The 19,132-nt window shown below is 34.2% G+C and overlaps 1 protein-coding gene across 4 annotated transcripts in view; it reads left to right on the forward strand.

Moving 5' to 3' along the window:
* KMT2E (lysine methyltransferase 2E (inactive)) overlaps positions 1–19,132 on the forward strand; it is a 99,985-nt gene that overhangs the window by 72,718 nt on the left and 8,135 nt on the right. For 3 of the 4 annotated variants that reach the window (XM_090287316.1, XM_090287318.1, XM_090287317.1), the window contains 8 exons: positions 1,267–1,497; positions 1,615–1,745; positions 2,768–2,885; positions 3,750–3,859; positions 7,215–7,479; positions 8,391–8,489; positions 17,432–17,596; positions 18,098–18,406. In XM_090287316.1, the coding sequence (XP_090143442.1) occupies positions 1,267–1,497; positions 1,615–1,745; positions 2,768–2,885; positions 3,750–3,859; positions 7,215–7,479; positions 8,391–8,489; positions 17,432–17,596; positions 18,098–18,406 (1,428 nt within the window). Of the gene's footprint in view, positions 1–1,266; positions 1,498–1,614; positions 1,746–2,767; positions 2,886–3,749; positions 3,864–7,214; positions 7,480–8,390; positions 8,490–17,431; positions 17,597–18,097; positions 18,407–19,132 lie in introns of those variants that run through there. The other variant, XM_090287319.1, reaches the window with a different exon arrangement.

The following is a 19,132-nucleotide window of genomic DNA, read 5'->3' on the forward strand; positions in this document are numbered from 1 at the left end:
AAATTTCACATGTTAAATTTGTTATAGATTTGAATTACGCTAATGGTAAGATAAAATATATGTTCTTGTTATCAGCATTAATTCATTTTTATCCTAAGATTGCAAATAAAAATAAACTGTGGGAGTTCAGGTTTTAATAATTTTTAAAAATATATGGTAATTGTGCTTTTCTGTAAATTACATCCCAGTGAAAAAAGTCCTGCATTTTGTTTTATAACATTAAGAAAAGAGGTGGTAACTTTATTACTTGGCATTTAGAATTCATATCTTAGAGGTTTTAATAGGGGCTATAGAGGAGGAGTAAGCATTTCCTTGAAGTATACTTAATATGCAATATGTATAGTTTACATAATAACCAGCCCTGGCTGGTTTGGCTCAGTGGATTGAGCGTCGGCCTGCGAGCTAAGTGTCGCTGGTTCGATCTTCCAGTCAGGGCACATCAGAGAAGGAAAACTCTGACCCCAAAAAACCTCCGCTGCCTTGCGGCATACCTCTTCAGGGGAAAGGCTAAGGGAGTAAACCCCGACAGAAAATCCGGAGCCGGAGTCCCTAAGGCGGTTTGACGTTGCAGTCAACACCGGCAACTCCTGCGGCGCACCTGAAGCCAAGCTGTATTGACTCCGTCTTTCCCTTGGATCCTTCAGCTGCGAAGAGAGGGGGGGTCTGCTGCATGGGCAACAGCAGACCCTCCATATCACCCTGCCCAGGCTCTGTAGCTTCAGCTTCACTGGAGAGGACACTCCAGCGTCATCATAAGATGTCGATTCAACATGGGAGGGGACAGATACCGTGTCACTCCCGAGTCGGACTGCACAGCCATTCCCAGTGGTGCAGATAGACTCTTAAGAAGCTACACCATCGTCTCTCGAGACGGACGGCTGCCGACGACATAATAACCGCACATTTATTCTGGTTAAATAGAACTTTGAGTACAGAGTGGATATTGTCAGTCTCTAAAATAAAAAATTTCATTTGCTATCTTTTTTAACCATTAGCTGACAATGACTGTAAACTTTTGGATAGTTGCAATTTCATTGATAGCCTCCATTGGCTACAGTAATGATGGTGAAACTTGAATTTCTATTCTCATATTTGTGTAGCATGCAGTATAAAAATGTAGTAAGCTGCTCATTTATCGTCTTTTACTAGGACCAACTTAGAAAGCCTAATATTTCTAGTTTTTATTTTATATAGATTGTCACTGATTTTGTGCGTGTTGTGTGTGTATGTATAAATACTTTAAGTCCAGATTTGCTGTGATTTTAGGGTTCAGCTCCAGAGATTGATCCTTCATCTGATGGTTCAAATTTTGGATGGGAGACAAAAATCAAAGCATGGATGGATCGATATGAAGAGGCAAATAATAACCAGTATAGCGAGAGTGTTCAGAAGGAGGCACAAAGAATAGCTCTGAGATTAGGCAATGGAAATGAGAAAAAAGAGATAAGTAAATCAAATTTGAATACCAACAATTTGCTCTTCAAACCTCCTGTAGAGGTAAATATATTATTTTCCAAAAAGTAGTAAAGCAAAAGCCTTTTTCTACTGTGTATCTGAGGTAGTTAGACTAAAAGCACTTAAGTTTAATTAATCTCAATATTTCTGTGATTTTAGAGCCATATACAAAAAAATAAGAAAATTCTGAAATCTGCAAAAGATTTGCCTCCTGATGCACTTATCATTGAATATAGAGGAAAATTTATGCTAAGAGAACAATTTGAAGCAAATGGATATTTCTTTAAGAGGTATATTCATTTATTTCCCCATATTAGTTTTCTGTTGTTATATACTGAATTTTTGGCTATTTTAGCAAGATACTGTGTTTATATATATTTTGTTTTCCTAAGTGATCATTTTGTATTTAAAACTGTAGAGTAGTTGGAACAGTGACTTTTAAACTATAATAAAATAAAACAACATAAAAATGCAGGTATATTCCTCGGACTCTTACCCATTTTTATCTTGCTGACACTAAAAACATCTACTTCAAAGATAAACTGCAGCAATATAGGTGGATGTTAATTAAAAACTCGATTGCCTGAGATTAAAAGGAACCATTTCAATTGAGTATCTTCCCTAATTTCTTGTAATATAATTGTTGGAACTTCAAAAGACCATTGATGACTGTCACAGGCAAAACCACTTCCTCTTTATTAGCTAGTGTTAGATTCAGTCTTACCTTATTGCCACCATTTTCAGCTCCCACTTTATGGATATGGAATGGCTTTGGAGGCCTCATCTGTGGTTTATGATTTTGGGGGGAAGATGATGTGATCCTGTCACAGCCATTGCTTGCCTGAGGTCTAGAAGTATTATGTGTGTATCTCTAGAGAGGTGACATTCCCAGTCTATATGCCATAATTATTTAAAATATTTCTTGTTTATAACTTGAGTTTTTACTTAAGATATAAGATATATGAGATTCCTTCCCTTTTGTAAAGCAGATTTGACTGAAACAGTGCTATAAATGAAACACTTAAATGCACTAGGAGGTGGTGACTTGAAAGGCATCCAATTATGAGTGCTTCTGTAAAGACAATAGTCAATTGTTTTTTATCTTCCTTTGTAAATTTGAATTTCCACCTCCAATTAATAACCTTTGATATATATAAGCAGGTAAAAATCTTATTAGCATAAACTAACCTAGTGGTTAAGAATAAATTCTGCTATCAGACTGCTTTATAATTCAATTCTTGGCTTCACTACTTACTAGAAGTTTCTCAAACTCAAAATGTTAATAGTTTATAATGCATTTCTTTCTTCGTAGACCATACCCTTTTGTTTTGTTCTATTCTAAATTTCATGGGCTAGAAATGTGTGTTGATGCAAGGACTTTTGGGAATGAGGCTCGGTTCATTAGGCGTTCTTGTACACCCAATGCAGAGGTAAGCTTATAGAAATCTTTTTGGGAGATGTGTTGGAGGTGTGTGGAAACTGAGTGTTAACCACAGTAGTTCGGGGTAGCCTAAAAACACATTTTAAGGTTGATATGTTTTATACTACAGCATCTTCCCATTGTGAAAATTTAGGTGATGTTGGCTTCACGGTCTTAAAAATTAATACTTTGCACATTGAAGAAGTTGTGATATTCCTTGTAAGAGGAAGTATTAGACTTTTATTTATCCTAGAAGCTCTCTATAAATATGGGTCAAATATATGTTCTGATTTGATTGAGGTAGATAACAAAGCTGAAAGCCAAAATAGATTTTATATGTGCTACAATAAAATTGTGTTTTAATGTGGAAAAAATAAACTTTTATAATTATATAAAGTTAAGAATATAGATTTTGAAGCCAGACTTACTAGATCCATGTCTTCTATTGACTAACTAGATGTATAACCTTGTCTATGCTTTAGTTCTATCTGTGAAAATGAGTTATCATGTAAAGTTCCTAGAACAGTGTCATAGGAAAGTATAGGGTTCATTGTACCATAATTGCATTTAATCAAATCAAAGATGCCATCACTTTAAAAAGTTCCAGTTTTAGAGATGCTGAAAGGTGAAAAAATATGCATTGTAGAGTTAATGAAATACAATGTTTTATTTTTAATACTTCATGGGGGGCTGTAGAGTTTGTATCAAACTTGCATTGATGTATCTTTTTCCCAGTTGATAACCACTGATTTATAGATAAAAGTCTGGTAATTAATGCCATATTTTGCATGTTGTATTTGTGAATTACTTTGCATAGTTTTCAAAATTGGGTAGAAAACGTATAGAAATATAAAATTATTCTTTTAATTAATAGGTGAGGCATGAGATTGAAGATGGAACCATACATCTTTACATTTATTCTATACAAAGTATTCCCAAGGGAACTGAAATTACTATTGCCTTTGATTTTGACTATGGGAACTGGTAAGTTTAAATCTGTAACTATCATATCTGTTGTTTCAGAATAGTCCCTTCATGTCCTCAAAAAGTTATTGTCCTTTTTTTTATAGCTTTTTATTTTTATTTATCATGAGACAGTTAAGAGTACTTGAAAACAAGCATTTGAATATCAGTTTACATAACAGCAGTGCTGCTTAAGTTCTTTTTCAAACTTTCCTTAATTACTATTTGTCGCGGACCTCCAACCAGCAGGGTCCACCACGTTGTGAATGAAATGAATAAATGCACAGTGACTGCAAGAATCCTGTGGAGAAGAGGGGACAAAACTGGCCACTTTCTAGAGGAGAAAGCACAGTTTGCCCCTGCCTTAACAGGCTTTTATTAATTCTTTAGGTGGATTACATCCAAGAAAGTTATGAATCATTATGCCAATTATTGCCTTATATGATTATTACTTTTATATAACAGAAAAGAATGTTACACATGCATGGATGATAAGGATAATTTGTCTAGCCACATCCTGTTCTTAAAAATCAGCCCAAAATAGGCCCTAAGAAACTGCTTCAAGATTACACACTGAACATCTGTTGTTCTCAGCCCAGGATGAGGGGGTCCTTTAGCAGAAAGCAAGCTTTTAAGCTATTATAGAAACACAGGCCTGGTTCCCCATGGGAGAACCAGTGTGTGGAGTGGGTCTTGTGTGCCGCCACACTCCCAGTGGCTTTCCAAATCTGGGCCTGAGCTACATTTGCCACCACCAAGCACCCTGGCTTCCCACAACTATTGTCATGAAAATGCTAATGGTAATTATGATTGGTAATCCTAATTCAGCCATACAATACTGACCTTGTTTTGTTTTGGGTCATTTAAAGATTTTATTTAATTTTAGAAATGAGAGGGGAGGGAGAAAGACAGGGTGAGAAACATTGATGTCATACTGAAACAGAGGTTTTTTTGTTGCCTCTAGTGTGTGCCCTGGCCAGGAATCAAATTGGTGACCTTTCGCTTTGCCGGGTGACGCCCAACCAACTGAGCCACACCAGTCAGGGCAAACTTTCCCTTTTTTAAACTGACAGTTTATGTAGGATTTTCCCCTTCTTCTATTTTTTGTATAAGTATAATTGGTATACAATATTTTATTATATAGTGATTCAACATTTTTATACCTTACAGTATGATCACCCCACTAATTCTAGTAATACATCATGCAAACACCACAATTTTATTGACTATATTCCTTCACCTTTTTCACCCATCCCTCTACCCTTCTGTCCTCTGGGAACCATTCCTTTGGTCTGTTTCTGAGTCTTATTTTGCTTTGTTTTTTTAGATTCCATATATAAGTAAAACCAGTATTTATCTTTTTCTGACTTACTTCATTTAGCATAACATCCTCTAGGTCCATCCATGCCGTTGCAAATGGCAAAATTTCATTATTGTAACTAATGTTCTAGTGAACCTAGGGATGCATAATGTTTTCAAATTAGTGTTTTTGTTTTCCTTTGATAAATTCAAGTGTACTTATGGTTGCATGGTAGGTCTATTTTTAGTTTTTTGATGAATTTCCAAACCGTTTTTCATATTCATACCAATTTGCAGCCCCTCCAACAGTGCAAAAGAGTCCCCCTTTTCTCCACATCTTCGCCAACATGTTATTTGTTGACTTTTTGATAATAGACATTCTGACTGGTGTTAGGTGGTATCTCATTGATGAGCATTTTCTTTCTGATTAGTGATGTTGAGCATCTTTTCATATGTCTGTTGGCCATCTGTATGTCTTCTTTCTTTGGAGAAATGTCTTCTCATGTCCTCTGCCCATTTTTTTCATTGGATTGTTTATGTTTTTGTTTTTGAGTTGTATGAGTTCCTTATGTATTTTGGCTATTAACCCCTTATTGGATATATCATTTGCAAATATCGTCCTGTTTCATAGGTTGTCTTTTTGTTTTGTTGATGGTTTCCTTTGCTGTGCAGAGGGTTTTTAATTTGGTGAAGTCCTCTGTTTATTTTTGCTTTTGTTTCTCTTGCTCAAGGGGACATACCCAAAAAGATAACAGACTGTCAGATAGTTTACTACTTCTGTTTTCTTTCTGGAATTGTATTATTTCAGGCCTTACATTTAAGTCTTCAATCCATTTTGAGTTTATTTTTGTATATGTTGTAAGAGAGTGGTCCAGTTTCATTTTTTTGCATATGTTTGTCCAGTTTTCCCAACACCACTTGTTGAAGAAACTTTCATTTCTCCATTTTATATTCTTGCTTCCTTTGTTCCTAAATAGGACTAATATTTTCTGTACTTTTAAATTATATGTAAATTATAATCTGTATGATTTTGCATTCATCTTTTCTCATATATTACTTTTGTGAAATTAATATTGAAATCTACCCAATTCACAGAATTAAGCAGTTAGGCAGTTTGACCTATACCTTTCTACCAGTGTTGAAAGTGAATGAGTAGGAGTATTAGAAACTTGGAAACGTAAATTATTTTTATTGTGAACAAACATTAAACTACTTAAAGCATGCAAAGTGGGAGACTTCTTTTATTGTTTAATGCAGGTTTGGACATTTAGTCTGTGTCCTAGATATGAACTAAATCTTGGTGGTAGAGATAAAGAGATTAGAGCATTAAGAAATATTGAGAAATGAAAAGTGTGGGCTTTGGACTCATATAGATATATCTGAATGCCATTCCTGCTACTTACTTATTAACTGTGTGACTTTGGGCAAGATACTGTCCCGCTCTGAGGTTTAATCTCATCTGTAAAATGAGAGTAATAATTATCACTACTGTGAAGATGAGAAATAGTACAGCTATTTTTCAAGCTTCCGTTTGAAAGGGGCAAAAAGAAGCATTACTTGGAATTTTTCAAGGTTACCTTTTAAACCTGGTTATTGAAATAATTTGTAAAGTATAAGAGAAATTAGTTAAGTTTGGTATTTATTATACCTCGCATTTTTTAATTTAGGTGAAATTTAGGGTCAGTATTCTGTCATTTGTATGAATATATATACTTTATAACACTTTGGGGCCACTGAAGTAAGTATGGTTTTTGCCTTAACGTGAGCCACAGTATCATTTTACTTAAAAAAAATTCAATTAATTTATTGGAATTTTTTAAATAAACTGTTACTAGTTATCCCTATGAGTATGATTGAAGGCCCAGAAATCAACTTTTATTACACTGCTTTTATAAGAAAATAAAATATTTTTGTGATAGTTACCAGGAATGCAAATTTAATGAATAGTAGGGGTTGCTTATAATTAGTAATAGCATACCGTTTGTGGAATTGCAGCTTAAAATGGGCTAGAAAACTTTACAGGGTTCTTTTTTTTTTTTAATGTCTTGAATAAATACTTAACTGGTTCTCTTTCTAGTAAGTACAAGGTGGATTGCGCATGCCTCAAAGAAAATCCAGAGTGCCCTGTTCTAAAACGTAGTTCTGAGTCCACGGAAAACATCAACAGTGGTTATGAGACCAGAAGGAAAAAAGGAAAAAAAGAAAAAGATATTCCAAAAGAAAAAGATACACAAAATCAGAACATTACTTTGGATTGTGAAGGAACAACACATAAAATGAAGAGCCCAGAAACGAAACAGAGAAAGCTTTCTCCACTCAGACTATCAGTATCAAATAATCAGGTACTGAACTGTATGTGCTCTGCTGATTCTTAATAAAAGAAGTTAGCGAAGAAAAATAATTTGTCATATTTTAACCTTTTGTTTTATGTAATTTTTGTTTAAAAATTTAAATCCTTTGTTATTTAATGAAGTACTTAAAAATGTAAAATACAGATTCTGCTAGAATTTGTACAATATTTATTAAACTACTAAGACACTACTCACCCAGAAAATCCTTAGAGAACTGAATATGATATTTCTGAGACTGAGTAATTTAAAAAATTCTTTCAGATTGAACTGTCCTTGTAATTATAGTAAGTGTTCTTATTTAACATCTTAAACCATAAAATTTTTCTTTCTTTAGCATTTGGGGCATAGTAAATCAGGGACAGACAAGATTTTTGAGAGAAAATTTTCTTAAAAACACAGGATAATTGTGGGGAAAGAATTTGACCTATACTTTTACCCTTCCAGGAAACATATTATTGTATACCCTCTAAAGAAACGAAAAGAGGGACCATTTAAATGTAAAAATTAAGTAACGTTTTAGCCATCCCCAGGAATAATTTTCCTTAAAAGTTTTAAATTGAAAATTTATAGAGCACTTGGTATTTGTAGATACTGGGTTTTGTGAAATAATTTATGTTTATTTTTTTTGGAAGAATATAAGCATAAGGCTATCCTAACATATTTGACCTTGTAGGCCCTATAGATAAGAACATTATTGACTAGAACTTTAAATAGCAAAATTATTTGATTTTGAAAAATTTCTTGAATTTGGAAACCAGTTTCAAATTTCTGAAATGGATTTAAGTAGGCTTATGATTTTTAAATGTTTAAATAGTTGTGGTTTAAAAACCTTTAAAATAGTTTAGTGCCTTAGTTGTATGTATAGTAGTAGTTTCTATAAAGCAATCATTTCAATCTTTCAGGAACCAGATTTTATTGATGATATAGAGGAAAAAACTCCCATTAGCAATGAAGTGGAAATGGAATCAGAGGAGCAGATTGCAGAAAGGAAAAGGAAGATGGTAAGTTGGGAAGCTAGTAGATGCTTCATGCCGTAACGTGGGCTTAGTGACAGCTGTTCTCAGTAATTGTTGTTGCCTTTAAGAGGACTTTTACACTGTTCTCACTGTTCTTTTTTTGAAGTTAGTGAACATCATATGCCACTGAACATTTGTTTAGCTTTGTCATTACCACTCAAGTTACTCCACTAATATTTTGTATTTTTACTGTATGTTCATTAGACATTTTAGAATGTATGACATTTAAGAAGTTATTTTTTAACATTTATGAAGCTGAGAACTGTTAATAAATTTTAATGCCAGAATTACTGTTGCGAAATGTCTTTTATTAGCTAAATGTATCCTTTCTCTTCATAATTTAATGTAAAACAAAAATGAAAATTTAAAGCTATAATAGCATCAAATAAATGGTTTGCGCAAAAAAAATACTCCACTGTTCGGGAGCCACTATTTTCTGTATCTCATACTGCTATCATATAATAAGGCTTTCATAAAATAAGTTTAATATCCTTGTACTACATTTGCAAATATTTTATCTGTATAAAAACTAGGAAAAGATATTTTCTTGCTCTCCATGCTAATTTAGCAACTGATACAATGTTTAGGCCACTTAAGAAAGTATTGTTGTATAGTTTGCCCCAAGAGTTGAAAATTACTTTACACAACCAATGATCTTAGTATGGGTTTTCTACAGTCCCTTTTATATGCTCTCTTATTTACTGTTTTAGTGATTTTCATGCTGTATTCCATGGAATCTCAGGTCAAACACTTAGGGGTAGGATCTTTGGAATTATTCATTATAGGCCTACTTAATGTAAGTCTTTTGTTTTATTGCCTTGATGATCATTTCTCTTGTAATGATTCATTGTTGATGTTCAAAATTGTGAAAGAAATGCAGAATTGTTTTATAGCTTCAGAATTTCAGATAGAGATAGGAGAAAATAAAAACAAATATAGGAGAAAATATTGGAGGTTATTTTAAAAATAAATAAAAGTTCTTCCTCTATCCAAAGGAATACATTGAACATTTAGCAAGATTCAGTTATATCTAAATTACCTGTATCTACCCAGATTACCCTTTCTTGACCAGATTTTCACATTGGAGTATTCATTCCACAATTGACACAGCCTTGTACTTGCACTAATTCTGAAGGAATTTTTTATTTTATTTTATTTTTAAAGATTTTATTTATTTTTAGAGAAAGAGAAAGAGAGGGAGAGAAACATTAATGTGTGGTTGCCTCTGACACGCCCCCAAGTGAGGACATGGCTGGCAACCCAGGCATGTGCCCTGACTAGGAATCAAACTGGCCACCCTTTGGTTTGCAGGCCAGCACTCAATCCACTGAGCCACACCAGCTAGAGATGCAGGAACTTTCAGAATACCAATTTAGGGTATCACTGGTTTCTGTGTGAGGCACATGTCTGGTAGAAGGAAACTTACAAGTGATTTTAAGGGCCATAACAATTGCTTTGAAAAATATGAAGTTTTAAAAACCTGGACGTTTATTCTGTGCCCATACAATAATTTTATTCTGATTGCATTCTGTTTAAAAGTTTATATGACTATGGGACTACCTCTTTTTTTTTTTTAAGTAAGATTTTATTTACTTAGAGTAGAAAAGAGGTAGAAGGAAAAGGGAAACATCAATGTGAGAGTAAGAAACATTGGTTGGTTGCCTCTCACATGCCCCCACAACCCAGGTATGTGCCCTGACCAGGAATTGAACCAACAACCTTTTGGTTCATGGGACAGCACCCAACCATGGAACCACACCAGTCAGGGTTATGGGGCTACTTTTGAAATATATTCTTCTATCAATGCTGAGAAAGGTAGTGGCCCATCCTCATTTTCAGATCCCAGAAGAAAATAGATATACCTTTTTGCTGATGTTTAACATGGTGGACCTTTGGACAGACAAAAAGGCTTACTTGGGAATCCATTTTTGGTCCTGATTTTGTCTGTTAGGATTCTAATATAGAATAATACTTAATTTTTATATCCATTGTAGCATACTTTAATATTGTGTATCTGAGCTGGCTGTACAGCTGGATATTTTTCATAGGGATAAAATGTGGAAAATTTGAAAAAAGGGTAAATGTTTAGAATTTATCTGGTATTTTAAAGGGAGATGAAATATTTAAAAACCTTTGGCTTCTTCACCTGTAAGCCCTCAAAGTCACTTGCAATGTTATTATTTCCAATTGCTACATTTGCTTTGATATTTCAATTATAGAATTTTTAGATACACATGAATAAAAATGCAGAAGTATGCATCCTAAGATTCTTAAGCAATTGGTATAGTTGTTTCTCCTTGCCAAAATATTAGTATTTGTGAGGGTCAAAATGGTTGGTTTTGAAAGTTTATAAGTAATAACCAGCATTTATTTTTCTAGTTTTTGCCTTTTATATTGATTAGGTTAACATCACTGGTTGGAAAGATAAGGTTAACTCCTTAGGAACTTATGTCAAACTGATTTAAATTTTCTCCTGTGACAGGACACTATCCTTATGAGTATAATAGGAAATACTAGTTCTCATGTATGTTCTTGAGATTGATATACAAAAGGAGTCGGTCATATTCTCCTCACAGATAACCAGTGTCCAAATCAAATATACTAAAGCCTGTCATTTTGCAGTATTGCTTGAAGCATATGAAATTCATTTGACCATTTTTACCTACACAGATGGCAATTTCATATACAACCTAATATGCATTTTGCTCAGTCTCCAAAAATTGCACCAGTGGATTTATGTATGTTCATTGCTGACTTGATCTTTTTGGTGAGAAAGGAAGGTAATAATTGTCTCTGCCTTCATGGGCATTTACAAAAACAATTGTAATGCAGCAAGAAGTATGGTAGATAGAAATGTGATCCCTTATAGCTGGGTGGATCAGAGACCATTTCATAAATTAGGTAGTATTTATGATGGACCGTATGAGTGGAGTTTAAAGTGCAGATTAGCTTATAGCTAAACTGTATGGAATTGAATGGACGGTTATTTCTCTAGGGGAAATAGCTTGGGGTAGTTAAATGTGATAAATCATATTTGGCTGAGATAGGCTGGTATTTTGGGGGGAACGGGAAGGTTCTATGGATCAAAGTTGGTTGGTTGACTTCATGAAAGAATATTTATTCAGGTCTTACTGTATGGCCAAGGTAGAAAGCTATTCTTTTATTAGCATTTTCCCTTTCCTCCATTTTATTTTGCCTCCCCGCCCCTTAAAAAGTTGTGACTTGCTTATAAAAGCAAACTTTTGGCTGAAGGGTATGGAACTGAATAGATGGTTATGGATATTTCCTTTTTAGCTAGTAGGAAATACTTCTTAGGCAGTGGGTTGGAATTGGGAGAGTCTTAAATTAGCCTAGTTCAGTTATTGTATTTGAAATACAGTACACTGTTTATACTCACCTGAGTCCAAAAGTTAGGCCACTACTGAGTAGACTACCTGCCCCCCACCAGGTACATGGTAGGTGAGGTGAGGTGAGGTGGTCATAATCTTATTAGAGGTAAAGAGAGCATGCCGAAGGGGATTAGATTAGATAACTGGGAAGCTCACCTTATTTTGTTGAATTAACGTGATAAATTAAAATATAAAACCTTTGAAAGATATAAATTTAAAAGGCGGCTTGTCCCCCCCCCCATTTAAAATGCATGAAAAGAACCTTTTTTATAGTATCTTTAATCTTTATTTAAATATCTTCAATATATTACATTTTCAAAATAATTTTCCATAACCTTATGGAAACACTATCTTGGGAATATAGTCTTGGTTAATGTTTGATGTATTATTATAGTCAGATTGCCTAAATTGGTGTCCATGGGAGGTGATTTAGGATAGAAATTGCAGAAACAACAAAAGATATGAAAGGATAGTCACCGCCTAGGTATGAGATTCTTGAATTTATCAAGCAGCTAGGGTGATCTAGAATTAACTGTGTATCACTAGCATATAAACTACATAAAAGTAAGAATTTATAGTTTTTCAGTCATAGACCCAGTTCCCGGGGGCAAGTAGATGATCAGTAAATGAGCCTACTAAATATTTTATGGCAGGTATTTGAACTAAATGAAAGTTCCTTCTAGCTCAGGTTGTGCCCTGGAGGCCTTGCCAGGATGCAGGATTCCTCACTATTTTGTCAGCCCTCATCCTTCACATTAAAAATATTCCACAGAACTCAAATTTAAGATGTTTTGTGAAAAAGACAGCTCTGTGGCCAGTTGAGTTTAGTAAATGGCGTACCATGTTCTCAACTTTGAGATTCCTAATTACATGTTTTACAAACTTGAGAAATGGTTAGCATTCCCTGAACTTGTATATGCTTGCAACTTGTTTTTTTGCAGTGACACCTTTTTCTTTTTGAAAGATTTTACTGATTTTTAGAGAGAGGGTAAAGGAGAGAGAGAGGGAGCAAAACATTCATATGGGAGAGACATAGATCTTGTGCCTCTTATGCATTCTGACACTGGATCAAACCTGCAACCCAGGCATGTGCCCTGACCAGGAATCAAGTCAGTGACCTTTTGCTTTGTGGGACGATGCCCAACCGAGCCACACGGGTCAGGGCTGTGGTGACACCTTTGACATCCCAGATTTTTATTCCATGGAACACAAACTGAGAAAACAGTATATAGATGCATGCTATTTCTAATGCCTATAGGAATGCTAGCAGATGCAAAATAAATTTTAATAGTAAAATTAGAATTTATTGCCAGAAAAGTTATCTGATGACATTATATTATCTGTCTCACTTTTCTTACCTTATAGTATGATTATAAGTTGATGCTGATTACTGATTTTAATTTTCTAAGGTTCTTTTTTCTCTCATCGTAGTTTAGGAATTGTATTTCTAAGGATGAGTAATTAATGATGTCGTAGTATTGAATAGCAAAAGGGAACTTATTTTTACAGGTATTCTGTTCAAACAAAATGAGGACATTTAGCTTCAGCTAAGCTGTAATAAAGATTGCCAAAATCGTGTTTAGGTAAAGTTATATGCCTTCAAATACCAGTGACACATGCTTTTCACTTAGCAAAATTTTGTGTTTCCTACATGCTGAGCACTGTCTGTTGTACTAGGTGAACAAAGAAGGCAAAGGTCCCTGTTCTGGAACAGCTTTAATGGAGGATGGGGTTCAGGGAATAACATATGCAAATCAGATAGGAAAAACTACCACAACAATAAACTTAAATTGTCATGTGGTAAAGAAGAAATATAGGTACCATTATCAGCCATACTCACACTTTTGGAATGATTTTATGGGTAACCGATCTTATCTATTTCTAAGAAATTAATCTCTAATTCTTATTCAAAAGGATAAGGAAAGTTACTTGAGTAAGGAAATCTTTTGATGTCTCTATTTCAAGTCTATAGAGTAGGGTAACATGGAAGGTTGGCCCTGTCCATTCCCTTTCCTTTAAAGGGCAAATTTTGTTGTTGTTGTTGCTCTTTTTAAGAAAAGCCTCTTCCTACCCAATTATGAGGTAAAAAATTAAATCACAAGTCCCTAGATGTCTTCGTTTTCCTTCTTAATTCTTTAGCAAATTTCCTGTGAAAGTACTATGTATGGAGCATCCACAGTTTATAAACTTACATTTACTGAGTTTCGAATTACCAGATACCTCTAATTGGGATGAATTATAACAATTTTACTGAGCAAAATGTATTTTTTCAGCTTCAGTATTAAAAAAAGTTTTAATTCATGTTCTTTATTATGTAACCTTTAAACTATATGGACACTAGGTTCACCGCATTTAATAGGAGGCTTAGGCGATTTCCACAGTGTTTTCCAAATATAAAATTATGTGATATTAAGTTAAATCTGTGCTCCAGTGTGTTTATACATTGAAGCAGAGTTGAAATAAAAATTCTCAAAATTTTCCTCAAATAAAATTCTATAAAGGAATGTTACTTAGCAGATTTTTTTGCTTATAGGATATTATTATATGTTTGCTTTTGTCTGACTAGAAACTATGATGTCATAAAAACAATTTGTAGGTAGATCTCAATAGCATCCCTTGTAGTTTAGTTTAGCACCCAACACTCCAGCATTAACAGTGTTTCAAGAAATATTGTAGTATTCCTGACAGTCAACCCTAACTGATTCTATGTCTGAGTTTATTCATTGTCCAACTCACAGGTAATGACTTTGAGGTGTGGACAAACATCATTTGAAATGAGTCATGGTTATAGAATATACAGGTCTTAGTAGTAGCCTTTTGTGACAAGTATGATCTAAACTACATCAAGCACAGACGTTAGGGTCTATTGACAGCCTGCTGGATTTAATTAGGACTTCCAATTTCTCTAATCTCTTGAACAGTTAGCTGTAATTACTTCACAAGTTATGCACAAATTTGTTATTTTTCAGTTAAATTTATTACATGGGTAGAACATTTTCACTCATTAAATAGATACCGCATATCTGGTTATATATCAAAGAATGCAGTACTGTAGATGGAATGGTGAAAGCTGAATGACATCAACCTTAAGGAATTTAAAATAAAAGAAGTGCACTGATTTTTCTCATGTAGAAAATGAGGCATCATATAATTGCAACATTTGTGTTTCAAGATGAAACTTGGTTAAACTATTAGGATATCCGTTTAGTCTATAGTAAATGTAGAAACGGTTACACTTTATTTTGCTTTATGCAGTGTCAGTGGTTGTTAATTGGGAAGAGTAAATCAGGAGCCAGGAAACTTGGATAATAATTATGGCACTGCCGTTGAGTGAGTCACTTAATACACATGGTCTTGGATTTCTGAAGCAGCACAGAACTATATTATCTTTTAAAGATCCTGATCAGCTCAAAAAGATTGAGTCATCTCTAAATAAAGGGCTTTGCTTTGACTGTGAATTAGTTGTATTGTTTATACAGGAGTTCAGTTTTTTGTTTTTAAAGATTTTATTTATTTCATAAAGGGGGAGGGAGGAAGAGAAGAGAGAAACATTAAGTGGTTGCCTCTCGCACGCCCCTAACCGGGGACCTGGCCTACAACCCTGGCATGTGCCCTGACGGGAATCAAACCCAGCAACCTTTTGGTTCGCAGGCCACACTCAATCCACTGTACCACACCAGCCAGGGCTCAGTTTTTAATTGAATGAGTTTTGTCTTTATACCAAATAATTTTATCTCTGACCCCCTCACATTCACCATCCAAAAACAAGTGAATATTGGACTATGTCAAAGAAACTTCTTTTAGCATAAATTCATATTAATCTTAGAAAATCCTGGACAACCATAATATAGAAAACATCTTCATTAGGTGCTTGGCTTGTGTGTGTTTTTTAACACATAACATGATCCTTGCTAAGGCAAGTTGAAGTTTGTTTCTTCTTGAAGAAAGTACTTTCCCAGATGTTTGAAAAATTTTTAGATAAGCACAATAATAATTAACATTTACCTTTTCCTCCCCCCATCTATCCCACTGAACAGGTAAAACAATTATGAAAATTATCTTTTTCAATTACTCCCAATTTCTAAATTTAGGGTTTTAGAAAAGTCCTGGTATGTGGAGACAGGGATTTTTATAAAGCCATAAGATAAAGGGGGATTGAGTAAAGTGATTTTAAAAGATCAGGGAGGAATTTTCTAAGGAAAAAAAATTCAACTTTAAAACTCCCACTTCTAGTAAAAAGAACCCCCTCCCCTCTTTTTTACCCATGCTATTTATTTAAGATGCAGGTATGTATCTATGAACAAGTAATCTTACCTCTTTGTTTGGACCTGTTTCCTTACCTGTAAAATAGAGGGTGAAGATAACACATTTTGTGAGTGACATGTTTGCAGTATGGCAGTTTTAACTACCTAGAAACTTAAGAGGCAATATCATTGTTTTGTTGGCATACTACTTTATTTCCTTACTGAACATAACAAAGAAAAAATATAGAAAAGGGTAAGTAGTAAGTTCCAGCATGTTTGATGCTTGACTCTCTAATTACTGGAATTAAAGCTCCAACACAGAAAAGACCATGTAGCTAGAACCCTGAGTTTCTGATCTTTCTCTCCCACATCAATGACAATAGAGGAGGACACACAAGGGATCTGAGCCTCATGACCAGGTTCTTTGATGTGGAGAGCTGGATAGTTGCTTCCTGTTTCTGGCTGAAAGCTGGAGCATTGGCCAGACCCACTGGCCAAGTATCTGGGTCTTAGTTTTAATATTCTCTCCAAGGAGATCTGACCTGATGCTCAAATGAACTCTTGCTGTTTGTCAGTATGTCTTGAATTGTCAAGTATAAGAAAGAAAGAGAAGGTAGAGGAATGCCTTATCAGAACTATAATGGAGGGCAATAGAGCCAAAGTAAAAGCAATAATTAACACACATAAAGTGCCTATTTTCCAAGTACTGTTGAAAAACTTAAGAGCCATTTTCTATTTGAAAACAGTAATAATTCAGTGAAGTGTAAGTATTATTACTCACATAAGAGGCTCAGAAGGTTAACTAAGGTTGTTAAGTTGCCTAGGGTCATAGAGATAGTGACTGGTAGAGTCATAATTTGAAGCTCGGACTTTACTCCACAATATCTTGCTACCACATGTTAATGTAGTCACTTCTGAAGTTTATTTGAATTTAACCTTTTCAATATAGGAACTTTAATAAAAAGGCAGACTTTTGTATTGTTGAGAAAAACAATTTTCAGTTTGGTAAAGCAGTATAGGGTTTTTTGTTTTTTTCTTGAGGCGTTTTATTTTGCTTTACCTATAATCATCCAAATGTTCCTTTCATGAAATATATTTGTAATGTCAGAGCTTACGGAGGTATTTGGGATTCTGAAATACCTCAAATGAATATAAATGTGTTTCCCTTATCAGCAGAAATGTTTTGCTAACAATATCATAAAAATTATTTTCTAAATTTGCTATGAACGTTTTAACTTTTGAATTTCACTTCAGAACAATGATATTTATGTCACTTAAAATTTAAATTTCATAGACAAGAGAAGAAAGGAAAATGGAAGCAATTCTGCAAGCTTTTGCCAGATTGGAAAAAAGAGAGAAAAGAAGAGAACAAGCTTTGGAAAGGATCAGCACAGCCAAAACTGAAGTTAAAACAGAATGTAAAGATGCACAGATTGTTAATGATGCTGAAGTTATTCAGGTATTATTATTCAGGTCCAGTTTTAACCTTTAAACACCAATAAAATTTCCACACCTGATTTAATTATAAAGCATTTTTAATATCTAATATTAGCCTTTTAAAAAATTTTTATTAATTTTTTGGGGGCTGGGCAGGGAGAAAGAGGGGGAGAGAAACATGATCAGTTAGTTGTCTCTTGCATGAACCCTGACTGGGAATCAAACCTGCAACCTTCCTTCCACTTTGCAGGACAATCCCAACCAACTGAGCCACAGAGGTCAGGGTTGATGTTAGGCTTTCAATAGCATTTTTCAAATCCTGTGAGAAGTTAGATTTGAGATGTAAGACTTGTTTTGTTTTTGAGAGTAAGAAATTTTTCAATTACATCAATTTAGTATATATTGGAGTTCATGAAGAAATTTGGGTCAGTTGCTTCTGAAATAGATGAGTGCTATTAGATTTCAACCTCTCACTTGTGTAAGTATAGTATTAAAAGTTCCGTTCTGTTGTATTTTCAATTAGGAACAAGCAAAAGAAGAAACTGCTAGCAAGCCAACTCCTGCCAAAGTGAATAGAACGAAACAGAGAAAAAGTTTTTCTCGCAGTAGGACTCACATTGGACAGCAGCGTCGGAGACACAGAACTGTCAGCATGTGCTCAGATATCCAGCCATCTTCTCCTGATATAGAAGTTACTTCACAACAAAATGATATTGAAAATACTGTACTTGCAATAGAGCCAGAAACTGAAACTACACTTACAGAGATAATTACTGAATCTGAAGTTCCAGCACTTAATAAATGTCCTACAAAGTACCCCAAAACAAAGAAGGTATGACTCTTAAGGAACTTAAGAACTGTTTCCTAACAGCTATCTTATGTTAAATCTGTGACGTCTCATAAAAAACAGAATAAGAGGCATAGTTTTTATACTTTTTAGCTAAGAATAAGAATTGTAAAACTATAAAATCAGTTTAATGTAAACGTTTGCATCATTGTTATGAAGACAGTGATAATGAGTCTGTCAAGACTTGCTTTTACTATTGCAAGTCAGGATTTCTTCAAGTATTTTTGCCTACTCTTATGTACAAAATTTACACTTATCAGAAATAACTGGTTTTAGATGTTATCCTTTTTTATGGTCTTTTTTAAATAAATTACACAGTATACACAAAGTATAAGAACTAAATGTGAAGAAGTTGTGGATTTCCATAGAATATACTGAGAATGTGAAAATGTTTAAGAAAAAATAATTTTAGATGATTAATAAAAAGTCTTTGAAAGCCTACCATTAAATTTAATGAAGCAGTTATGGGAAACTGTTCACTGAAAACCAGCCTGAGTACAGAAATAACAACATCCTTAGGAAGTTTATATTTTTCTCCACTTTTGAATAGAGTGCAGCACAGATCCTAAAGTGGTAATCCTTAGGCAATTTGAAGAGAGGGATAGAAAATAAATTTATCCTTCTCACACACTTCTAAATCAGAATACTTTGAAACTTAATTTATCTTGTCTTTGTTCTTAACAAATTCAGTAGTTTGTAGGTACTATGGAA

This window comes from Furipterus horrens, unplaced genomic scaffold (genome assembly GCF_987537825.1).
Source record: "Furipterus horrens unplaced genomic scaffold, mFurHor1.1.pri manual_scaffold_9, whole genome shotgun sequence".
Classification (NCBI taxonomy): domain Eukaryota; kingdom Metazoa; phylum Chordata; class Mammalia; order Chiroptera; family Furipteridae; genus Furipterus; species Furipterus horrens.